This window comes from Homalodisca vitripennis, unplaced genomic scaffold (genome assembly GCF_021130785.1).
Source record: "Homalodisca vitripennis isolate AUS2020 unplaced genomic scaffold, UT_GWSS_2.1 ScUCBcl_335;HRSCAF=2099, whole genome shotgun sequence".
NCBI classification, from domain to species: domain Eukaryota; kingdom Metazoa; phylum Arthropoda; class Insecta; order Hemiptera; family Cicadellidae; genus Homalodisca; species Homalodisca vitripennis.
The window spans coordinates 61,317-88,428 of NW_025776448.1; the positions used below are offsets into that span (position 1 = coordinate 61,317).

General features: G+C 34.0%; 1 protein-coding gene across 1 annotated transcript; it reads left to right on the top strand.

The window, feature by feature from the left end:
* The first annotated feature begins 2,414 nt into the window (after window positions 1-2,414).
* On the top strand, window positions 2,415-22,636 carry LOC124370581 (zinc finger protein 79-like). The gene is made up of 2 exons (XM_046828874.1): window positions 2,415-2,548; window positions 21,396-22,636. Exon 2 carries the CDS (start codon window positions 21,905-21,907, stop codon window positions 22,634-22,636), a length of 732 nt encoding a protein of 243 aa, XP_046684830.1. The 5' UTR covers window positions 2,415-2,548; window positions 21,396-21,904.
* The last annotated feature ends 4,476 nt before the right edge of the window (window positions 22,637-27,112 follow it).

The following is a 27,112-nucleotide window of genomic DNA, read 5'->3' on the forward strand; positions in this document are numbered from 1 at the left end:
GAATTCGTATCGTCCAAGGTATTACCTTGGGAGCAGTTTGTACCATTCTGCCAATGTACATAAGCGAAATTGCCAACCACCAATACCGAGGGGCTCTTAGCAGCATTCCCGTGTTGATGTGGTATGTAGGAATCCTTATTGAATACATCTTTGGCTCCTTTTTGAGCTTCAACACTTTAATTTAATTTACATAACTGCTGGATTTTCACTTGTACTTTTTTCTCTTTTCTCTTGACAACAGAATCACCCTATTTTCTTATATTGAAAGGACGAATAGAAGAAGCAAAGAAATCTTTGAGTAAATTAAGGAATGGTTCTGTTGACAAGGAAATTGACGAGATACGGAAGGCCATTGAGACAGAATCATTGAACAAATCATCATGGATGAAGTTTGTCTCTGATTTTACTGCAATAAAAACACTAATAATTGTTATTTGCATAGTCAAATTGATTTTAAGTTTCTGTTTCTTGATAACTGGTAAACAAAGGTCATAATATGTCTTTCTCTTCTAATTTGGATAATTCCAGTCTTGGACTGTCTGAACAGGACTCAATATTACAGGTGCTTATGATGATGTGTATATTCCTGAACTTTGCAAAAAAATTGTTAATCTTAAAATTCCCAGTAAATTTATTATTTACCTTCACAGGTGGCTCACCAATAGGCACCGTACTGTGTCAAATAGGCAAATATCTATAACAAGAACCACAACAAGAGGTATTCCGCAAGGAAGTGTGTTATCACCATTATTATTCGCTATTTACATATCACAAATAAATTTAACTTTGCCTTTGCAAATTAAATCCTTGCAATATGCAGATGATATTGTAGTATATCATTCTGACAAAAATCTTAATGTATTAAGTCATAAATTACAGGGAGCACTAAACAATCTCATAACAACATTAATTTGATATTCTCCAGCTTCAGCTAAATGAAACCAAATGCAATACAATTATCTTTTCAAGAAAAAGACAAGTAAACATGAATCCGTTGTCAATCAGTGGACAGGTACTCTCTCTCAAAGATAATATAAAGATTTTAGGGGTAATACTAGATAATAAGCTAGACATAATAAGCTAGTCATTTAGACATCTCACAAATTACCCATTTACAAAAAAGAATCCAAATAATAGTATTCTAAGGCAACTATGGCTAAACAATCTGTCACAAACATACTCAGGTTATGTTTATGTTTACACTGACGGATCGAAAACAAACCAAGGTTGTGGCGCTGCCTTCTTGGTTCCTCAGACTAACACAGCTGGCCATTTATCTCTTAGTAAGTATTTCTCTAGTTATAGTGCAGACCTTATAGACATATACAAAGCAGTTACGTATGTAAATAATACTAATTTAAACAATGTACTCATATGCACGGATTCCCAAGCGGCCGAGAAGGTAATATACAATTTTGACACCGGTAAAAAAGCACACCGGTTAATAGTAATATAGTCTATGAAATCTTAGCTTCAAATAAGAATATTGCATTTACTTGGATTCCAGGACATATTTCACTTGAACACAATGAAACAGTCGACAAAATGACGAGAGATGCCATACTTTCTGGTGTAAGTACAGCTGATATAAACATTCCTCTAGAAGATTTTAAAATAGCCCAAAAAAGAAAGGGTCTCAAAGAGTTTCAGGATGTTTTTCAATTAACCCCAAAAGCTCAGTGGTATAAGCAAACCGTAAATAAGGTATCAACAATTCCTTGGTTTCAGAATTATAATTTAAAACGAAAAGAAATTATGACGATCACACGGATGAGAGTGGGACTTGCAAAGGTAAACAGCAACCTATTCATGATCAAACGATTTTTCACACCTCTGTGTCTTAATTGCACATTAGGTGTGAATGAAAGTATAAATCACATCTTTTTACAGTGCCCGAATTATGAATATGCTAGATGTCAGTGTTGTAAAGAATTTACAGGTAAGTTCAGGAACAGAGATTATGATATAAGAGACATTTTGAAGACAACAGATTTAACAATGTATAAAGAACTTCTCACTTTTCTCTTTACGATTAAGAAAGACATAAACAAAAACAAACTATTTCATCCATTCTATCAACATTAATGTTACCTTTCTTGGGAGTGTTAACAAAATCAATCCGTGGCCCATACCTTTTCGGGTTAGGAAGTTGGCCTGACGGGTCCCTGGCCATGAAGACAGTAAACCCTACCTTGATCCTATTCACATCCTGCCATTATTTTACAATCCCAATCCTCTTTGAACTAACAGTACACAATCATATTTGTTTCACCCGATTCCACTAACAAAATAGGGAAAATCTTGTAGAATATTGAACAACGAGGCTGCATGATATAGGAAGCCTTCTCTAAGAAGCTAAACTTGAAGAAGAAAAAAAAGATGTTTAGGCTGTTTCAGTTTCAGTTTCAGTGACAGGTGCGGTAAATAATGGAAGATAGAATGATAGAGATAGAATCACACCCAAGACTGACATATCGAATAAAAATGAACATAACTACAAATCAACAAATGTGTAAAATTGAATCAATTTACACGTTCTAGGCGACTTGTGAGTACCACTCTATCGCATTAGCTACCTTGATATTATTGAGCCATTCTAACCATAGAACCGACCATTTGTTCACTATATATTGGAGGCCACGTTTTAGATGGTTTGTTAGGCTGTCTTGGGATTAAATTTGTTTAATGTACATACATTACAAAGGATGTTCAACTTAAAACACAAAACATTAAATATATTAGTAGCCTAGTTCTACTGCTTTTGCTTGATATAAAGATCTAGCTTTATCCAGTTTATATTAGGCTAGTTAATCAAAAGAAAATGCTCTGGAAGAAAATTAAAGTAACAGTATAATAAGTGGCCACAAACACAATGGGATGATAGCCTAATTATCAAATGATATGGAATCATCGATATTCATGACCATCTAGAAGACAGAAAACAAAATGTCAGACCAAATAAGATAATAGATTTATGCTAGATATTTTTTTTAACAATATGGTTTGGCTAGTTTTTAATCTTAAAAATTAATATATAAATATTAATATAATTTGCAAATTAATACTTATTTTTTTACAAAACATGATTTTAATTTTGAATTTATTTTTATACACGTTTTTACTTTGAATAAATTTTGAACGATGATGTCGAATTAAATTAACTTTTAGGCTTTAAAAATGTTAATATAGAGAAGCTATATGTTTGTATGTAGTCCAAAAAGAAATGAATTTGTTTTTTAAATTGTATTTAAAGTACTCTTGAGCTGCATAGTACTAACTATTACAATTAGGGTAGACATGTTTCATAGCATTTAAAAGATGCTCGAATGGATCACCACCAATAATCATAATTTCTCGTTTATACATACATTCTGTAAGATGATTGGCAATGCACTCACTTCTGAAACTGGTTTTTTTTATAAAATTATTTTGAGCCAATATTCATATATTCGTCACCTTTGTTCTTGTCATCACTAGCCTTCTCCTACATAAATGAAATAACGGCTCGAAATGGCGTTACTAGCAACAGCAGTTAATGACGCTCTAGTCTAATTTAAGAAAGCTGGCAATGATTAATTATGAATATCTATAGGTCACATGTCGTATCCGATAGTATCGATATTTAAAAGCGATAATCATCCAATTGTGTTGGCCACTTATTATACTGTTGCTAGGTAAATGTTTACTTTACCCACTTTTGTGGAAACTAACAAATGGTCTACATTCGTTAGTCGATTGTTATTATCAAACAATTAGATATATTATCCTATTTTGATATTATACAATTGTAGGCAACAAGAAATATAATACATAAAAACATACATTACAAATTTTTAATAAAATAAATGTAAAAATTACATTATGAAAGTAACAATACCAGCTTTTGCCTAGACCTAGGCTACACATTAGAGAAATGTTACAGTATTTTTAGCTTGCCCAGATATTAGTGAGTAACCGTTTTTGTGAAGTAGAGGAAAGGATTCTCCCCAAACAGGCACACTTCCCTCCAGTACAGTCACGAAGATGGTCTGCTAGACAGTCTGTCGGTAGTCCACTCCTCAAACTTCTCTTTAATGCTCACCAAGAACGGTCACTTTCAATTGCATATCTCACACAATTTCCTCATATTCATCATCATTTACAAATTTCCAAAAGTTACTTCTTGTATATTGTTTATATTACACATTACTATAATTAGGATGTTGAAAGCTTTTGTTAAGTTAAATTAATTGTAATATCAAATTATTCATTTCATCAAAACATTCGATGAAAACAACCGAATTGTGAGTGTTATTAAAGTCCCTGAAAAGTATATTCAAACTGCTTATTTCGCATACTTTCAGTCAATCATTAGATATGACCTGGTCCTATAGAGAAATTGTAGTAAAATAGACAAAATTTTATTGTTGCAATAAAAGCTGTTAGAGCAAGGCTGTTGTACAAGACCATTGTTAACCTCTGTATGTGAAGATGGGAATTCAAACTGTAATAAACCTTTATATATTTTATCTTCCTTTATATATAATGAGAAACCCACAGTTAGGAAGACTTTTCAGTGATGTACATAGCTACAAAACTCGTAATAAAAATAAAACAATAATTCACTCTCACAGATTGGACAAGTTAAATGGTCACTTTCACTTGAGCATCTCATTCTTAACCCGCTGCTACTCGCGCGTGTCAGGTTTTCTAACATAAGAATTTGTTTTAAAAAAAACACCCATTTTGTTACAAAATGAACTTATTGAACATGTTTCACAGCAATATAAATGTATAAAAAGACCATATTAACTTATTTTAATGATAAAATATTAGTTTAAAATGTAAAATAAAAATATTTTTTGTATTATGTTAAACAATACTTTAAAAACGTAATTATCTTTAAGTAAATATTACGTAGTTTTTAAGAAGTACTATGGAAGTAGTTTTTAAAAGTCTTAGAAATAAAATATACTTTGATTTCAATAATAATAAAAATAAAACTTTCTGTTGTAAACATAATCAGGGCCTGTCTAATCAGAGTCTGCTTCTACATTCTCGCACTGTAGGCAGCTAAGTACAGTCTTCGCCGTGTGTTCTTTGCATATTGGTTTCTCACAGGCATTGCACTGATGTTGTGTGAATCTGTTTTTTCGAAGAGGGCAGAAAACACACCGTGGCTTTTATCCTTCTTGACGAGGTGTAGGCTCAGGTGGAGGAAGTTGAGCAACACGTCTTATTTTCTGACGAAGTTTGTAAGAAAGGTTTGGTACTATTGCTCTTCTGACTAGATGCGGTTTAGTCAGTTGTGTTGCAAGTTGTTTAAGATAGTTTCTTCTTATCATGGACACTTGAGTGTTGCTGTTGAGGATGATCTGTGCGTTTATTCCACCAATGTTCAACATTGAACAAAACAGTGTCAGAGGCCACCGATGACTGATTCTTGATATGCTGTACTCACTCTTCATCCTGTCTACGTCAACTCCTCCTTTCGTCAGGTTGTAAAAGGATATCACCTCTGCTTTACAGAGGTCTCCAGAACTTTCGTTGATAGTATAATCTTTGTGCATTGTAGAGATCATGAGCACATTTTTGTTTTTTTAGGCACATAAGAAGCAAGAAGACACCTGTTAGGGGATTTGCCATAAAAAATAGAGAGCTGTTTACTGGACGATCCTTGATGAAAGTGGCCTGAGGTGGCAACTGAGGCTTGTTTTTACGGATGTTACCAACTACTGTCAGTCTATGGTTCGCAAAAAGATAATTTTCAAGAGGGATTCCGGTGAAATAGTTGTCCATTATGATGTTTCGGCCAGAATTACTTATAGGTGCAATTAGTCGCTTCACAAAATTAGCTGCATCGTTATCTACATAAAATGGCCCCGAAGGTTGTTTGGCAGTATACACTTCCAAATTGTATGTGTAAAAGGTACGGGAATCTACCAGAGCATAAATCCTAATCCCGTACCTCGCTGGTATGTTCGGTATGTACTGGCGAAACTTACAATGCCCTCGAAATCCATCTAACATCTCATCTAAGGTTGCATATTCACTTATTGTATAGGAACCTTGACACTTTTCTACAAATTTGACAAATAGATCACGAATTGGAGCAAGATTATTGTATCTTTGTCTCTCATCTCGGGTGTTCATGTCATCAAATCTAAGAGCTTGAAGTAACGTTTGGAACCGTTTCTTAGACATCGTTGCCACAAAAATATCAGGAGCAGTTCCATCAGTACGCCACAATTCTTCAACATGTAAGTGACCAGCTTTTTTAACACCCATTAGGTACAACATACCTATTACAGCTAATAGCTCAGTGGCGTCAGTTTGAGGACAATCTCTTTGTCCTCTGGTGTACGAATCACACATCAAAAGTAACCTTTGATTCTTATAACAGACTATTTTTTCAATTACGGTACGTCATCGGGGAAAAAAAGTCTCCAACTATCTAAAACTGATTTACTGTTTTTGGCTAAACTTTTGGTACCAGGCAGTTTTGTTACTACATTTTGTCTAATAGTTCTTGTAGTTGCAGAGGTTGGCTTGTGATTGTGACAAGATGTAATGCCATCTTTTCCAACAGTATGGCCTACAGTGACATTTTGACGTTGATTTATTTGTGGAGCAGGTTGAGGCTCGGTTGGTTCTTGATGACCTTAGTCAACATTATCTATGTCCATAGATTCTATACCTTCCTCATCACCCGTTTGTTCAGAAGCAGTGTCGTGATTGCTGTGTTCACTTTCTGCATCAGACACAGAAACGTTTCCATGTGGATCTCCATCAACAACTTCATTCTCGTCTTTCTCACAACAAGAATACACAAAAAAGAATCAGATTTACAGTATTAGTGTCCAAAGAAAACTAATAAAAGACACTCACATAGTTACTCGCGCCCTTAGAATTTTACTAACATAAAGATTTACACGATTACTTGCGTGTTAGATTCCTATTAACACTATGTGTGCGGCGGTCTTTTATCCCCTCCACTGCACCATGACACCACTTAAGAGATGGAAAACTTCAAAAAAATTGCAGCAGAATACTTAAGGGAGGCAATGAAGAAGCGGCGGCACTGTTAAAAAATTTTTGCAACTTTTATGAAAAAAATGGCAAAAATGTTAGATATTTTCTAACACGGGAGTAATCGCGGGTTAAATACCCTGTAAAAACATTTACACACAAATTTTACCATTGTTTCTGAACATCTCAATTTCATTCAGTTGAGAAATTTCTCACTGCAAATGATTTGTTTCTAATTTGTATAATTTTATATATTGATTGTTAAATTTTGTATTTGTTGTTAAATCTTATATTTACTGTTGAATTTTATACCTATTACTGATTTATATATTTTTTAGGGAATTTTTTTAAAATTGTATACATTTTGTTACAATCTTGTTACTTTTTACAATTGTTGATGCCTTGTCCTGACTAGTTTTAATGCAGCCTGCTTAAAAAACAAAGTACTAGAAAAACTGTCTCAAACCACTGAACTAATATAATGTTGCTGTAAATGCTACTGTTGGAACTTTATTTTTATTTTATTTAGTTTTTAGAATAGTACATTGTTACCTAAATTCAAGCTCAGATTCAACATTCAAGGTTTTTATTGTCATTAGGCAGTCCATAGAAATGCAATTGACAAAGTCATAGCTAACTATTTACAATGATCACAGCATATAAACCTTAAAAAATACATATTAGGCACATATTTTTCATGTAAGTCAATTGAATAAATATGAAAGTCAATAAATAAACTAAACTATGTACATAAATTATTTACTAAAGTTAATGTAAGGTTTAAAAGTTGAATCTACACACAGTTAAAAATATCATAAATAAATGAATAAATAATTTAAAATCTTAGGCTACTAATATCACAATTCCAAAAATGATTCACTGAATAAAAAACATTTTGTTTAAACCACCTTTCTGTTACTTGTTTAAAACTTTGCAGGGGTACAGTCCATGCCTTTTCAGGTAATTTGTTAAAAAAATTTAAGTTTCATTTTAATGTGACTTCTATTGGTTTTATCTAATTTTATTTGAGGCAATTCTAAGAAATAATTTGATCTAGTTGGATATTTATGTACTTCCTGCCGTACTTTAAACAACTCAAGACTCTCTTTAACACTAGTTAAACAGCAATATATATAAATTATAAAGGGTCATTACTTCTAGTTCTTTAAAAATTTCTACACACGACGCCCTAGGTTCAAAATTTTTATTATCCTAAGGGCTTTTTTTTGCCATACAAAAACTTTTTCGGAGTTACAAGAGTTACCCCATAGGGTTATGCCATAAAGCAAATGAGATTGAAAAAATGCATAGTAGGCCATAATTAGCATATTTCTTGATACACAGTTCACCTATCTTCCTTCTCAAAAGATAGGTTACCCTTGCCAGTTTTTTACACAGTTCTTCAATGTGATAATCCCAGCTTAACCTAGATACATTCCCAAAAGCTTTACAGGCTTAATGTCTTTATATATATTGTGTGATTCAAAGAGAAAATGATTTTTTCAGTTTTGCTGTTGTTTACCATAAGTTTATTAGCCTCAAACCAATCTAATGCCCTTTTAACTGCCTGGTTTTCTAACGTAGCAAGTTCATCAAGATTTTGATCAAAATTTAAGAGAGTGGTATCCTCAGCGTAGAATATTGTTGTACACAGTGTATTAAAAGCTAAGTCATTGATGGCAATAACGAAGAGTAAAGGTCCTAACACTGAACCTTGCGGGACACCCACTTTTATTTCTCTAAAATTAGATTTGTCTTGCCCTTGTACAACCATCTGCTCTCTATAACTTTCCACTACTCTTTCTACAGCTTTTACAGTACTACGTCCAGAGATGAATCCAAATTGTTGATCGCAGAACAAATTATTTTGTACAAAGAAAAGATTTAGTTGCATTTTTATACACCCTTCTAAAATTTTACTAAATATTGGTATCAAGGAAATTGGGTGATAACTTGATGGATTAAGTTTTATCTCCTTTTTTTAATAAATGGGTGTAACTTTACTTATCTTAAAAGCTTTAGGATATTTACCTTGTTCCAGAATCATATTAAAAATAAAGGTGAGAGGTCTTAAAATTATGTCTATGATGTCCTTTACCACTTTGTTAGATATCCCGTAATAGTCCTCACTCCTTGATGAGCTCAAGTTTGATACTAATTTTAAAATGTCACTATCTACAATTTTTTTCCAACTAAAGATCTCTATTACCCTATTACAATTCAAGACATAATAATTATTTGTAAGTTCTATTGTATTGTTTTCCAATACACCATTGTTTAAACCACTACCTATATCTAGATTACTTACTAAATTAACAAAATAGTCATTAAATGTATCACATTGTATGCCTGCTGCCTGATCATACTTATTGTTATTGCCAGAGTTAGTTTCTGCTTTTATTACATTCCAGGCTGCTTTACATTTATTTGTGGCATTTTGTATATAGTTTTCATTTGACTTTATTTTTTCTTGCCTAATTTTGGACCTGTACTCTTTTAAAGCTCCTAAATATTCCTTCTTATGGTAATTTTCATTAAGTGTACCCTTGCTACTTTTGAACCTATCATAAAGGCTAACCACAAACTCTCTAAATTTTCTTAACTCTGATGTAAACCATTTATGGTGTGGGATTTTCAAAGCGTTAGTTTTAATCTGCTTCACTTTACAAAACTCATAGAGAGAGTTTGTCACATTAGTAATAAAGTAATCACAGGCTTGATCAACCTCTGAAAAATTGCCAAATGTATGTGACCAGTCTACAGCTTTTAAATTTTCCCCAAGATTTAAAGTGGCATTATATGAAAGGTTTCTAACATATTTTACTTCCTTATTACCATTTAATTTTGCGTTAAAAAAAATCAAACTTTGCTATAATCCCTGCGTGATCCGATAAGTGGGGTTCTACAACTATACAGTCAACATGTTCTCTAGATACATTTGTGGCAATATTGCCTATACATGCTTTACCTCTAGTTGCTTCTTGATTCAGACAGTACAGGTTACAAGATCTTAAAACATTTAAAAAAGAATTTGTTTTATATGATTTCTTTACAATATTTATGTTAAAATCTGCTGTTAAAACAATTTTTGAATTTTTATATTTTTTGTACAGAAAAGTTAAAAGTGTGTTCAAAGACTTAAGAAAAATGTCCATATTAGAATCTGGTGGTCTGTAAGCTGTAACTATGGCAAGGTTTTCCCTAGACAGAATCACTGCTGTCGCTTCAAAGGTTCTTTCGATACAAAAACTATCCACATCAATAGTCTTGAAATCAACATCCTGCTTGACAAATATAACACTTCCTCCTCCTAGTGACATTTTCCTACAACTAATATTTCCTATCTTAAAACCATATGGAACATACATGGAGGCTTCCTCAGTATAAAGCCAGTGCTCACTTAGTGTTACAATATGACAATTCAAACTACTTAAAAATAAATCCAACAAATCTAACTTATTTCTAATGGATCGAATGTTTAAATGAAAAATATTTAAGGATTTATTGTTGCTGTAGTCTGACCTGGATGCTTGCCCAGCTGCAAGGGTTGGCAGTTTTCCGACGCAGTACTTCTTGAAGAGGAAAGATCTTCTACTTGCTGTCTTGACTGCTGAGTTGCTGGAATGTCTCTGCCTCACTTATTGTAATTTGTTGAATTTTTTCAGCTATCAGCTTTGCTAACCACTGTTTCCCTCGGGTGTTGAGATGTTGGCCGTGACGAGTATGGAAGTGTCTCTCTGCTTTACTCACATCAACCACTGTAGCGTGTGAGTATTTCTGGCCTAACTCCTTCAAGCGCAGATTAGTCCTTGATACAGCTCGATTCACACAAGACTAGTTTACCAAGTCGTATCGCGTCGGCAGATAAACCAGAACGACATTGGTGTTTTTTGTGTTGTCCAATGTGTCAGATATGTTTGACAGAGCCTCTTCAGCCTCATTTCCAGCAATGTCATTTGACCCACACATGAGTACCAAAATGTCTTTTTTGTTTAAATTTTCCCCTTCAATATTCTTTTTCTTCAAAATTTGCTTTGATCTCCCTCCGGAATTTATAAAACCCACCGCTTCATATTCAGTTAGGGAGTGTATGTTGTTCAGATGCCAGGCTAAATTTCAACAATGACTATCAGCGCAGAGGAGAATCTTATTTTTGCCAGGTCTCTCATCATCAGAAGTGTTTTCTTTTAGTTCACCTTCTTTTTCATCCTTTTCTTGAGATAAAAGAACTTCAAAACGGTTTTGAGTTACTTTATTAAAATTTGAATTTAATCATTTATGTAGCTCTTTTTCATGTTATTTTGTACATTTCTTAGTGTTTGCAACTGATGGAGGAGCAACATTTTGGTTTTTTTTAGAACTCCATGCTCTTTTTCCAACCCTGGTGTACCTTTTTTCTGGAGTTGAATGAACCAGTGGAAAACTAACATGTAATTGTTCTCTATCTCGTGTTGGTAAACTTGGCCAATGAGGCTCCTTAATTATAAGATTTTGTTCCTTTATTTTTCTCTCTAAATTTATTATAATTTCTTCTTTTTGCAAAACTAAGGATTCTAACTGTACACTATGGTTTTTGAGTTTTTGTATTTCTTCCTGTGCTTGCCTCAAATCTTCATTCAAGGTGTTTATAATTTCCATTTGATTCTCGAGTTCCTGAGTAACATCTATTTCTATTAAACTTGTTTCCAAGTCAAGTTCTTCAGCTATATCAGAAGATAAGTATGACTCACAGTACCATTTTTCTTTGATTTTGTAGATTTTGTTGTACTCATCATTACTGAAGGAAGTACATTTAAAATGAAACCATTTAGAGCATGCTCCCCTACATAATATGGACTTAGCTCTCTTTATGTCCCTTGTACACTTCCCACAAAAAATTGTTTTTTATTTGTCATATTTGAAACACAGTTAAACAAAAAAATAAGTAAATAATAATAAATAAATAATAGCAAATTCAATAACTGTATGAAATTATTAAAGCTAGTGGTAGAATAAATAGTTCCCTTCCAAGGATGTAAGTTTGTTTGTAAACAAAGTTGGGTGTAGTTGACAGTTGGCAGTGATACCTGTTCAGGCCCAGTCCTAGCTCAGCTCAGTTTACAGTCCAGAGGTCAGGATGTCTTATCTCTGATCATTCTTTATCTGTATTCAATTAACATTCTTGTATTTCCATGAAAAAACTTTGATTAAATTGTCCTTATCTTATTTAATTCACAGATTTTAATTAAAACTACTCACATACACTTGAAGCTGGTTGTAAACACTACACTTTGATGTAAAACACTTCCTCGGCAGTTCTAAAAAACCACTAAGTTTATACAAAATATTGAAGAGCACACTTGTACCTGTTGCACACTGTGTACCATTCACAGGTACCATCAGATAAATTGAAAAGGGCTTTACATAAGGGCTTTGGTAATTTAACTGTTTTATCTATAATAATTATGTACATACCGACCTATATCAGTAAGCCAATAACAAATAGTAGATATGTACAGAGGGCTACATTGCTTCATTTTATATTTAAAAATTTTTTGTTATATCATATTATTTTGTAACCCTTATAATCATCTAAAATGTTATTAAAAACTTTGTAATATGTTTTAACATTAAAAATAATTTTAATATGATATATAACAAATTATAAATTCAGTAAATAACATTATCTGTTTCATTTTTTGGTTATGTCTTCTTTCAAACACCAGCTTTTCTTACATATGCAATTAAAAAGATTTACACTGTAATATATTGTTAGAAATTGAGGTTGATACAATAATTTTCTAGATAATCATTGCGGAACTAACGCAAACCATAACTTCATAATTTTGTATGTACAATACATATAATCGATTTATAAAACATTTAGTGCAGTCATTGAAGCATTATTGCTCCGAATTTTTTTACCGTGAACCGAATTGCATATAATTTTGGAATTAGGTTCATCTTACCCTTAACTTCAAAAGTGAAAATGATTTGTACTCCACAACCCTGGGGGTGGTTGCCACCCCTTCTCGGGGGTGATTTTTTGTTTTTCAAAATAACCTCGAATACCGATAGAAGGCCTAATTTTAAGCAAAAAATCATCTATAAAGATTTTCGAAAAATCCAATACTTTTCAAGTTATTGGCAATTGAAAATTTGCAATTTTTTCATGTTTTTCATCGGTTTTTTGCAAATATCTCCAAAAATATACGTTTTATCGAAAATTGTATAAAAAACAAAATTGTAGCAGGTGAAAAAAGGAACAATATGGTTTTTTTATAAAGTATTCTAAGTGCAATATTAAGCAGATATTAAAGATCAAAGCCGTTTTTGTATTTTGTCTGAAATTTAATCGATGTGGTCAATGCCATCTAGTGGTGAGCAGATGCATTTTAGGCATTCTAATAAAAAAGGGGTTTGTAGTGCTTGAAATAAGCTTTAAAATGAGCACTATTAAAAGTCTTTTGCACGTAAAATAAGTGAGCTGTATTGCAAATAAGAGGGGCATCTAATGCTTTTTTTCTTTTACATCAATGGGTTTCATAAGTGCCATTTCCACTAAAGTTAAAATTAATCGTATTCTGCCTAGAATTAACTTTATTATGAAGAGTTTGATAGATTGTATCAGTTTGGCTGCTTCAGGACACATCTTTTTAAAAAAAGTCACGATTAAAAACAAGTTCAAATAAAAAAACAACTTTTTCATAATATCTCAAAAATAACGACAGATATGTATAAAAGTGTAAGGATGAAAGGTATTTTTCTGACAAACAATTCGGTTTTTTTGCTTTTTCTGTCAAACAAAAATTGACGGAGATATGATTGTTTAAAGAGCGTGTGGCAACGCAATCACAGCCTCTCTTAAGCCCATTAACCCTTCAATGTTTGAGAAAAAGGTTTCTTAATATATATTGCAATAAAGGATGTTGTAGCTCTCTTAATTACCTTTACAATGGTTTTTTATAAATTGTGATAGCATGAAAATTGAAGGAGTTAGGGTCCAAAAACTTATCATATTTTTTTCTACTTAGTAACTGAAAATTTCTTTGTGTGAATATTTGGAGCGATGTGAAAGTATGCAGTATAATAGAAACCCAAAACTATTTGTAATGTGTATATATATATACACACAATATGGCTCATATATTTTGGAAACATGCATGAATACATACCAACGTTCTTATATGTATATATAACACATTTGAGTGAATTTTATATAATTTGTAAATATTGTATTCAATAAATGGCAATTTTTTACTCTAAATTAAATTATTTTTAAATATGTAATCATATATATTTCCTGTTTTAATTTAGGGGTAGTTTTAAGGGTAGAAAAGCTTAAGAATACAATAATCATTTTCGAGAGTTTGGAATAATATTTAAATCCTTTTCGTTTTATAAAAAAAAATTAACAATTTTTTATCAAGGGGTAGTTTTCAAGGGTTGAAAGGGGGTTAAAAATTTGATAATTATTATAGAGAGTATAAACTATTACTTACTCTATACTTACATCTTTTTATGTCGTACCAAAGTATTTTTTTGTTATTCTTTCAATTTAGGGGTTGTTTGCAAGGGTTGTACGATTTTCAAGGGGTTGAAAATGATTTTAATATGAGGTAATTGTGTTAGAAAACACTTTACAATTTCACCACTTACTATTAGACACGTTTTCTAGCGATAAAATGACTCAATGTCAATTTTTCCATTAAGGCAGTGCTTAATTTCTAAAATTTTAGGTGTGGGAACTCTTAAAGCGGGAAGCTCAGACCGGTGGGTATGGAATACACCCCAGGAAGGAGGGGGGCCCTCACCCAGGAAAACTTTTGAAAATTATAACTGTAAACCTTTGTTTTTAGGCCACCCAGACATAATAATACATTCATTTTTATAAAATACCAAGTGATATTTTAATGCTGTTTATTTTCTTTAAGGTGCTTGATTAGGATGTAAGAAAATAAAAACATGAATTTAAATTATTGAGTTTACTCTCTACTCTACTCTACTCCATTAACACCTTGTTGCCTACTTTAAATTTCCCAGAAATATTTGGTTTGATTTCATTGACCATTTTGTTTGAATCAATAAAGCTCGCCAATATTAATTTTTTAATGAATGGTAAAATAAAAACAAATTGAGCCTTATTCACAGTTTTATTTATACACATTACAGTAGTAATAATAATAATACATATTAATATGTAAATGGATGTTTGTTAATATAACAGCTTTTTACAAGTTTGCATATTTTACAAAAAAATTGCATACCTTATGGGTACAAAAACAATATTAATACATTCAAAATAAACCAACTTCTTGGAAAGGAAAAGGAAGCGTTTAATTACACACAAAATAAATGACACACAGAGTGGAGTAACACGGTTTCATTTTTTTAAATTTAGTGTAGTTTTAAAAAGTTAAGGTTGATTATTTTATTTGCTTATTAGTTATTATAACAAATATGTACGGATTTGTAGTATAATATTGTAAGGCAATGCCAAGACTGTTGGTAAACTTAGTTTTAGTTGTTTGTTAATATTTTAAAGTGAAAACTACAAAAGAAACAAAACAACAATACACAAAACTAACTGTAAGTACAAAAAAGAACTCAGAAACTTGAGTTCAGAACACAACTATAAGTTAGGCATAGGCTAGTTATTTTAATGAAAACTTAATGTTCTGAAATTCTAAAAGATATTTAAAAAACAGATTTAGGAAAAAAGTTCCCACAATGCAATGCTGTCTTCATGGTAAGTTTTCTGCCCTCGTTGTTTTGACTTGGTGTCAAGTGCAGAATGGTGTCCCTTCGCCAGCCAGGTTTTGACGGGTCGCTCGGGATTGTATCTAGCCACAGGAGGTCCTAGGAGCCTGATCCGCAATAAATCGCAAACAGTGCTAATGTAGAGTGAAGATCTAAGAGGAGACATAATTAGATTCATTGCAGAAAACCCACGTTCACATTCAGCACTAGACACTGCAGTACTATTTATGATGGAAATCAGTTTCTTAAACGACGGCGGTTGCTCTAGAATAGTAGGTTTCTCTCCACTTAACATAGGCTTCAGTCCCTGCTTGAAGTGTCTGAAGTCTCTAATTATATCCTGAGAGCTGCTAATCTTAAATCTATCGCAGATTCGCTGGATCTCACATTCTCCGTAGGTGATGGATAAGTCTTTTGGCCAATACATGGGGTGGATCACTTTGATGTCATTCATGATTTTGGTGTAGTGTTCAGCCGCATTTGAAGATGATGATAGCAACCTTGAAGTCAAGTTGTTAGCGAGGCTCCGATAGAACTGTTTTTCTGGAATACTGGGTATCTTGGATCTTACACAAAGTTTAACATCTTGAAACATCAAATCGTCAATAGCAATTTTAGCTTCCACTGAACGTCTACCCATGTTTTCAACTCGGTTTTCAAACACTTTGATTAACAGTGTTACATCACTGTGGGCTTGGATAAGGTTGAGGCTTGATTTTTGAAGCTGTAAGGACAAATCCGATAACTCTTCTAGAGCATCGAACATCAATGCCAGGTTGTGTACAAAAGTTGTAGAAGATAATGTACTACAAAGCCCTTTGTAAGTTGAACGTTGCTCGAGTCCCTTTGTTTGTCTTCAGATGCTTCAATGAAATGATTGTACAAAGCTTTAAAATCTGTCCAAACTGCTTTCACCGCCATTAAGCTGGAGGCTACCCAACGAGTATCTAAAACACGGCCGATTTTCAACATTTGCTCCTCTAGTCCTTTAGCAACTTCTGCCAACTCCCTGCTGTTTTTCGGTGAACAACTAAACATGTTTCTAATTTTATCCATGAATATCTTAAAATGATTGATTCCAGCTACTTCTTCTATGGAATCGTGCACGGCAAGCTCTAAACGATGGTTCAAACAATGCCAAATGAACAAGTTGGGGAACGTTTCAGTAAGCTGTATAGCAAGGCCAGATTTCTTGCCTAGTAGCACTGAAGCACCATCACAAGTTAAAGCAATCATATGGTCTTTCATGAATTCAAAGCTTAGACCTAATGCTTGAAACTGATTTAAAAGTTCTTGTAATATACCAGCTGATGTTGTGCTATTTAGCTCAAAAAGTGTTAAGAACACTGTCATAGGGTTTTGCATTCCCTTTAGAACAGTTCTGATATAAACCACCAAAGCATTTTTGTTTGAAACTGAAGTGGCTTCATCCAAAAGCAGGGAAAAATTTAGAGTCTGACTTGATTAGGCCATTTATCAAGTCTGATTTCATTTCATCAGAAATATGATGAATTATATTGGAGCAAGCAACATTTGAATGTAGGATTCGCCCCATATCTAAGCCATTCATTATTTGAAGATCAATTTCAGTTTCAAACTCAAAAAATGGCCTATTTAGTTTAGCTTGCTTATAAGCCGTGCGGAAAATGCGCTCAGTTACAATATGCTGCTCTTTATGCATAGAAGCAACAGCTTTTTTCATTGTATCTTTCTTAGCTTCAATGAGTATTTTTTTCAGCTAAAGAATGAGCTCGAGACCCACGGTGTAAAAATATCTTTTTCCTAAGAGAGGATTGCTGATTGCTGATTGTCTTTTTTATTGTTTCCATAAGCGGTAACAGTTCCTAAAACCCACTCTTCGCTAATTTTTAGGCCCTTCGTTTTCTCTGCACCTAGAGTACTCACACTACGGCAAACGTTGCAACCTAGTTCTCTGTTCACAATTAACCATGGATTTTTAGCTTTAAATTCAACAATTTGTTCTTCAGACCAACAAACTGGCTGTTCACCCCTATTAACAAAATCATTATTTTCATTACTAACCTTAGCTTCGTCTGCATCAGATCCCAAACCCACCAACCTGGATACTATTTTGACCGACGAGGAAGTCGAAGGGGAATGGTAATCGCAATTATCCTCATTGATCCCGATTGCGTCTTCTTTTTTATCTTGATCAACAATTGAAGTTGTAGTCAATGCTTCCGAACTGCAGTTCTCATTATTCGCATAACCTTTTTGTTTCTTAGGGTTAGGTTTAAAGAAATCAACAATTTTTCTGGTAGTCATAGTCAATTAGGAAACTATTTAGCTGCACCAGCACTAATAAGCATAAAACACGAACACAATCAACGACCTGCACCTCAAAAACGAACTTAAGCGTGATGGGATGCGATGCAACTTGTAACTTAAACGCGAAACACACCAAGGTCAAGTCAACTAGTAAACACACTTGTGATCACTGGGGCGGTGGCGCGGTGAAGGAATGGAGGGGGAAAGGAAGGGGGTGGGGTGGGTATTGCTTTGTTATTGAGAGGCGCAGCCGCGCATGCGCGAACTAGGATGACTCGCCCGTCACCTTCCTCCTGCCTGATTCCGTGCAAGACTCATCACAGCACAGCTCACAACTGCTTGTACGGGCGCTTACTATCTGCTTACGAGTCACTCGCAAACAAAGCATAGCATAATATTGATCCTACCTACAATTTTTTTTAACTAAAACTTGTACTCGTAGTTTTAAAAGCGTTCCCTTGCGTTCCGGCACTCTTGGGAGGTAAGGGAACGCCGTTCCCTTGCGTTCCCACTGAAATTAACCACTGCATTAAGGGGTTGTTTACGCCCCTTAAAATAATAGGCGGAGTTCAGATCATTTTCACTTTTGAAGTTAAGGGTAAGATGAGCCTAATTCCAAAATTTCATGCAAATCGGTTCACAGTAAAAAAATTCGGAGGTAAGACCGTATTTCGCACTGCACTAATTTGGTAACTTGATCACATGTAAATATCAGTTTCTTTATTAAAAATCAACACAATGACTTCACACTGAAAAATATGTTGTTAATCCACTAAAATTGTGTAATTACTAATTTAATCCATACTCAAATATGCATATAATTTTTCAAACTAAATTTAATGTATTAGTGTGATCAACAAGTACAGTCGAGAAGGGACGTTTAGGTCCTGATGGTTCTGATGGATAGCAATGACAGAATTACCTGAGAACTGAGCGGCAGGAGAAAATGTATGTCTGAAGTTTGCGGCAGATCAGCGGCACCCTGTGGTACCGTCCTGCCGTCTACGTCATCCGTAGTCAGTGTCGAGCGTTCTCCGTAAGTGCAATAAAAAAACATTACACTTTTTAAGTCGCCGCTTCGTATTTCGGCGAGGCCCCGGTTTGGTCTGTGGACGAGTGTCTAGATTACAAAAGAAAGTTTTGTTAGGTTTTGCTATCTCGGTCATATCAAAAGCTTGACTGAACTAGCTGGTTTTAAATTGGAAAAAAGTTGCGCAAGTTTTGTCTCAGACAGTAAAAATAAATTGCTAGTCCAAACGGGCGCAAGAACTTGTGAGCGCCGCAACCAGTATCGCCGGACAGTTGTTTGCAAGAATTGGACAGAGGTGTCAGCCGTTAATTAATTATAAACATTGCTGAGACATTACATCCGTGTGTGAACAGAACAGACTTCGTACTGACTCCCGCAACAACCAGCGATAATGCTGTACCAAGTTCCCGCGATTAAAATTACTTATCTTATTCACATTCTCAAGTTCTCTTGCAACTTTACTTGCCAGTGTAAAAGCAACGTAATATTTTTGTCAGTCTGCAGACAGCCATCCGGCCAAATCCACCACGCACATAAGTTTTCGTCGTCAGAGCAGCATTGGATGGACAGCGGCTAGCTGAAATCCCTTCAGTCCTCCGATCAAAACTATTCATTCTTCACCCACACGTAACGGTTGGTCGATAATTTTAACTGTTGAAACGATATAATCCAGCGTGTATGAGGAGCCTAATGTCATGTTATTTCGTAGTCCATAGCTACAATATAGCGAACACGCTGTGGCTTAAACTTAACTTTTCGTGTGTGTTTAGTTTACTGTGTAAGTTGAATAATTGTGATTCTATTCTTGCATTAATTTAAAGGCAAACCCCTAAATATTTAAGAGCCAATATTTTGTGATAATTGATTACGTTAAGTATGTTCGTATTCTGAGGGCTCGTGCCGATGGCCGAGAGGTCTAGACGTTGGGCTTTGAGTCTTAGTTAGAGACAGCGCAGGTTCTAAGCCTGTCTGTGACCCTTGTACTTTTTATCAGTACCATCGACATTGTATTGTATCGACTCTCCCCCGTTTTCTGTTTGATAAGATCCTCGCACAGGCCAGTAGGCCATGAGGACGGGCAGAATAACTATGGAAGGTGACTTTTCTGTACATGTGTCTACTGACGAAATGATTCTACAGATCTCAAACTAACCGCACTTCCGTAGGAGATAACTTTCTGATGTATTCTTCATATATTGGCCGGCAGTGGGATAAATGCGGAGTCATGATACTTTCGTAGGATTGTAACCAAAGCTGCCACCAAATATGAGAACCTCAATAAGCGTGAATTATGCATTCATTTTGGACTCGTGAAAAACATGTTGATTATGAATGTATTTCTATAATGTCATATTTTTATTAGGGATGGATCGATTCCGATATTTGATCTCGCGGCTATCTTCACTCAATTCTGATACCAACCGAAGTGCTTAATATTTAAGTATAATTCGTATGTTCTATATTTTGGCGCATCATCGTCGAGAATCTGCTGCATCTATTCGTGGGCAACAACTGATCAGCAGTACACACATTATGTCTTGCTAAAACGTGTTTTGTAGTTATTTGTGTATGAAATATATTTAGAAACATATAGTAAATTTACCAACGTCTCATTTACTACTGTGATTTTCAATAACCATGAGAACTATCACAATATCGATACTTAAGCATTAATGTTTAGGCACTTTAATGTTTAAAATATTCATGTTTTATGTTCACATTTACGTTCTTCTTTACCTTGTAAAATTATTTTAATCAATATAAGTACCTTTTTGTCTATATTCATATCATAGTATGAAAATATATCATATAAATATTCATATCATTTCATATTCATTTCAGTTTGTCATGAAAGGTAAGGATAAGTCATTCGAATTTCATGAAAAACCATGTTTTTGATGTGATGAAGGTATAATTTTGGCCATGGATAAGTGCTATCTACCCCCACTGTGCGTCATCTTCATGTGACCAGTGAGCTCTACGCGATTTGTGCTCAGGTTCTTGTATTTGAGCACAACAGTGTCAGATTGGAAGTAGTCTTAACCATTACATGTGATGCTTGACATCAACTCATTGTTATTGACTATCCCAACTTGTGTTAATGATATTTGATTACAATGAGAAATACATACCTGTGCCTCTCTTGTAGCAATAAGAAATTAGTATTCTAGTTTATTATTAATAAATAAAAATGTTCATTACACTTTGGAAATCTTACAATGTTAAGTAAATAATGTTTTAGTTATACGAGCATGTGTACAGGGAAATTTACTCTACTCCACTAAATTATGAAATAAAACTTTTAGTATAAGTTTGTTCTTTGTTTCAGATTCAATGTCATAGCTGTTGGAAGCAGTTATAACTGAGGACACAATTAATTTATTTATCATGTGTGCATCATGCAAATCAAAATGTTACAAGTGTTTAATTTTTCATTAAACACAAGTGATGTACATCAGAGTTTCCTAATGCAATTTGCTTCCACGATAGACTTTTCTGTGATCAGAATATTGGCTCATTTATTTGCTATTAGATAATACTTGGTATTTGCATTAAATATCTATTAGTGAATGGTGTTTGTTTATAACTCATTTAGACAAAATAGAATTATGTATGCTATAAAAAGTTGTGTATCAAGTAAAATTTTAAATGATAATTATTATTATTAACATTGGTTTTCATTTAGTTTATATTCCATGCAAAAGTTATTTATTATGATTAGCCTAATTATTTATTATAGATTCATAGTATTGGCAAAAATGTACATTTTTACACATTGTAGCTAGGCTACAAGTAAAGAAGGAAAGAAAACTGTTCTCTGTGCAGCTATACTTGTACATGAGTGCCACTGGAGGAATAAAATGGCAACCCAAAGTGAAAACCCATATAAGTGTTTCACTTTGTAGCTATTCTTGTACTAGAAATAGTAACTTGAAGAAACATATATTAACTCACACATGTGTAAAACCTTATACATGTTCAATGTGTAGATATGCTACTTCTAGAAACAGTGCCTTGAAGAAACACATGTTAACTCACACAGGCGAAAAGCCTTGTAAGTGCCCCCTCTGTAACTATGCCTGTACTTCAATTAGTAATTTGAAGACTCATATATTAATTCACACAGGTGAGAAACCGTATAAGTGCTCCATGTGTAGTTATGCTAGTTCTAGAAGTGATACCCTGAAGAGCCATATGTTAACTCACACAGGAGAAAAGGCATATAAGTGTTTCCAGTGCGACTGTGCTTTTACTACAAGGTGTAGCTTGAGAAAACATTTATTAATTCATACAGGTGATAAGCCTTATAAATGTATTTTGTGTAGCTACGATTGTATAACAAGCGATATATTGAAGAGGCATACATTAACACACACAGGAGAAAAACCGTATAAGTGTCCCCAGTGCAGCTACGCTTCTGCACAAAGTTATTACATGAGGAAACATATATTTAAACACACAGGTGAAAAACCTTTTACTTGTTCCCTGTGCAACTATGCTTGTACTGAAAGTGGCTCATTGAAGAGACATTTGTTAAAACACACAAATGAAAAAACTACGAGTATGTAAGGGATTGTTGTGAATATATCCATGTATTACAAATTATACATTAATCTTTATATCTATGTATATAGGTCTATTCAATATTCTATTATCTATTCTAAAACATGTTTAAATTTACATATATAATATATTTGGTATTTTGTTACACACAGAAAACTGGAGTATTTATTTACATATAACAATTTCCAAAAATTCCTTATCACTTGGTATGGCTGTACTGACGAAATGTAATTTTTATGTGGGGGCCCCCAAGGCATGATTTGCCCCGGGCGCATTAAATACTGGGGACGGCCCTGCTGGAACTGGCAATCGCCGCATGAGGCTGTGGTTTCCTAGACGCGTAATAGATGCGCTGCAGCTTATATACGCTGCGGGTTATACCTCGGTCGGAAACGCAGCCGCCGTCCAGTGGTTTCCTAGACTGCGTAGAATGCATACGGTTGTGCGTAACATGACGTCAACAAACAAATTTCTGGCGGCTGCACTAATGCTATACAGTGATTTAGATCATGGTATGGATATTGTGGTATTACAGCTTTGAAAAGCGTGAACAGTGCAGTGAGATGTTAAAAAGAAGAGACAGTGAAGGTGTTTACAATTTATTAGTGACTAAACATTTAATAGAAAATGAAATTAAGTGTATTCACATCAATTGAAATCAAAAGACCCAAGAGTTCTGGGATCGTTGGCAGTTTCAAAACTGTGTAGCAGGTATCGATGGGAAACATGTCCGAATTTTACCTGTAAGTCTGGAAGTCTTTTTCATAATTTTAAAGGATTTTTCTCAATTGTTTTATTTACTATGGTTGATGCTAACTGCAAATTTCTCTTCATTGATGTTGGATCCTATGGAAAGGAAGGAGATGCAGGAATCTTCCAAAAGTCAGTAATAGGATCTAAGGTGTCAAACGGCGAATATTTCCCTCCACCAAAACATTTGCCAGCATCAGACTCATGTTCCTCATGTTATTGTCGGTGATGAAGCATTCAGACTGGATAAACAGTCATGTGATGAAAACTTTCACCCAGAAACAAGCTGTGGCAGACTCCTCAAAGAAGAACTACAATTACGCCCTGTGCAGAACCCGAAAGTAACGGAAAGTGCATTTGGAATCGTGTGTGTTGTGTTTAGAATCTTTTTTACCCCAATTAATTTGAAACTTGAGACAGTAGATTTGGTAATATTTGTGTGTTGTTGCCTCCACAACATGTTAAGGAACGAGTTCATTGCTAACAACTCCCAAACTCCTGCACATGTCGTTATAGATGAGGTCCCAACAAAGAACATGATACCATTGGTTGGAACCGGCGGATTTGCCAAATCTGAAGGTTTTAAAGTGAGGAGTATGTTCATGGAGTGTTTCAGCAGTATTTATTACAAAAATACGTACAAGAATGGCAAAAAACACAAAAAAACTACAAAGTGACGAACTTATGAGGGCCTCAAGGATGTTTTAGTTATAGTAACAAACATGTTACTTTACAATGTAAAAAATATAATTATATGAACAAGTTCCTGATTTATTCAGCGAAACTCCTATTTTCTTCCATATGACGTCCTTCTTTATATTACTTTTATAGTCAGGATGACTAAACTTCCATAATATTTCGTTAGAAGAGACCAATTCAATCAACTCTTCGTCGTCATTGTTTGAAATTTTTACCTTCTCGGCGACATTTTCCTCCAATTCTAATTTTTATATTGCACAATACATGTCGGTGACGATCGCAGATTGACGTTAGATGAACTTTCTGCGATGTTTCCGCAAATCCCTGTTACACGAAACAATCACAGAAACTCTCGGATATCGGAAATTGTCTGCGAGATGGGTCCCAAAACAGCTGACAGAACAGCACAAGTTGAATTGAGTGCAGAGCTACAAAGAGTTTTTGGAACGCTACGAACTTGAAGGCGATGATTTCTCTACTCTATTGTTACTGGAGACGAAACTTTGGTTACCCACTACACTATGAAACTAAGAGGCAGTCTATACAGTTTTCACCGTCATTATAAATTTCAACCGGAGTTTTTCCCTTCACAACGAGGTAGCGAATGACGGCGCGAATTTCGCACTTGGCGGGAGATACGATCGACATTTTTCGCGAGAGATGGTACTGCGTCAAGAATTTTCAACACACTAACCTCGAATTGGTCTCGTTTTGAAGGGGAGTAGTCAAGCTACGCGGCAGTGTTGCCAATATGTCGAAAAAGTATTCCCTACAGGTGTGAGAGTACCAGTACACTTACTTTCTGGACGTGCCTCGTAGAATAAAATACAGGTAACGATTTTCTTATAAACCACTATAAGTATAATTTTATGCATTTAAAGTGCAACAAACTATATAATTCCGAAATGAGCATAACATTTGGAGCAAAATGTATATCTAAGATTTCTTACTTGATACACAAGAACTTTGCTAGGCAACGGAATATTTTTCATTTTTTTAAAAAACTTTTAAGAAAGTAAAACAAACGTTTTGTGGTTTTTTCTAATTTAACTAATTTCTTTAGGCATATTTAGATTCAGTAGTCTTTTCTGAAAAAAATCATGTATAATATGTTACATTTGGAGTAAGTTAATTGGTATAAATACTTGTCTAAAAAACCCATTACATATCAATCTAAATGGTTGTGGCATTTCAGGAACAACCATTGCCAGCTCTAGGGAACATTTTCCACCACCACTGGCTTGTTAACATCATTTTTAATTCGATGTAATAATGTTGCCAAATTTATTTTGGTTACAAAATAAGTGGTTTAGTGATATAAAGGTTTTCATTATAAAACAAATACCAAGTATTAAAGAAAGGTTCTTATCAGTGATTTTGAGACTTAATTGTAAATTTCTTAAAATATATTTACGCTAGTTAAACAAAATTAGACTTTTGTGCTATTTCTGTATTATATTAGTGTATATAATAATAAATGTTTAGTATTATTTAGTAATCATAGTACCACTTTAAATTTTAATATAAATTAAAAAATGTTACTGTTTATTTAGCTTTTTTGTGAATAAAAAAAGTCATATATTTAATAAAATTGGACATTAACAATCTTTTGCACATTTAAGGCATTTCAAATTTTATCTACTCTTTTTCTTTATTTTGTAGAGAAATATTATTTTCTCAGACCTTATTCTAAAGTATAAAATTATTCATAAAGTGATAATGATATTACAATTTAAAATTCTACTTCTTTCTTTAAAAAAATTCATGCAAAAATATTGTTGTTCTATAATAAAAATATATTATTTATAATAATTTTACAGAGAGAGTGCAAATCAATCAAACATTATCTCAAACTGCAATAAATTTGAACTGCCAGTTCAAGGGTTTACACCTACACTGCGGCTCTATACAGAGTAAGACCACAATACCTGTAGTCCTCCCTCTCCACCGTAAGGCACCTACCACAGTCAATGTGGTAATCTAGTGTACAATCACTATCTAGCTATAATACATGTAGTTAAAACCTTCACTGCTAATGTATACTCAGAAAGACCACCTACCCTTAATTCTTTCTTTCCATCGTAAGGTACCTACCACAGTCAATGTGGTAATCTAGTGTACAATCACTATCTAGCTATAATACATGTAGTTAACACCTTCACTGCTAATGTATACTCAGAAAGACCCCCTACCATTAATTCTCCCTCTCCACCATAAGGTACCTACCACAGTCAATGTGGTAATCTAGTGTACAATCACTATCTAGCTATAATACATGTAGTTAAAACCTTCACTGCTAATGTATACTGAGAAAGACCCCCTACCAATAATCCACCCTCTCCACCATAAGGTACCTACCACAGTCAATGTGTTAATCTAGTGTTCAATCACTATCTAGCTATAATACATGTAGTTAAAACCTTCACTGCTAATGTATACTGAGAAAGACCCCCTACCATTAATCCTCCCTCTCCACCGTAAGGTACCTACCACAGCCAATGTGCAAGTCTGTCCATGGGATTTGACTGAGCGCCAATGAAGAATATCACTCAGTAGGCTGGCAAATTTCTCTTTCGTCTGTCTACGGCTGTACAAATTTTCCTGTATGCGTATCTGTCTACATCTTGACGTATCTACGGGACATCTCGAGAGTGTAATGAGCTGTTTATAGACTAAAATAATACAAAAATATAACAGTCAACAATTATTTACTACGTTTGAATGAGGTACCCGTCTACTATAAGGTTTTCCCTTCCATCAGTAATCAACCCACTGTATTCGTGAATACGATCACGAGTCCTACACAGCTGATGCCACTGTTTGGTTCAAGGATTGAAGTTATTAAGGGGGCTGGCCCAGTATCGCAATCACTTTTGCATGGTTTTGGAAAACAATTTTTTACTCAGTCAAATATTGCCCAATTTGTTTGAAACTTTCAGGTTAAGTCAAAATAGACTTTTTATACACACTTAAGAAAAAACAAAATTGCAAATATAAAATTTATTATTTTTTTTAATTTTTGTTTTTTTTTGC

Coding starts and splice junctions, on each gene's coding strand:
- LOC124370581 (XM_046828874.1), top strand. CDS start 21,905: ATGAGTGCCACTGGAGGAATAAAATGGCAACCCAAAGTGAAAACCCAT.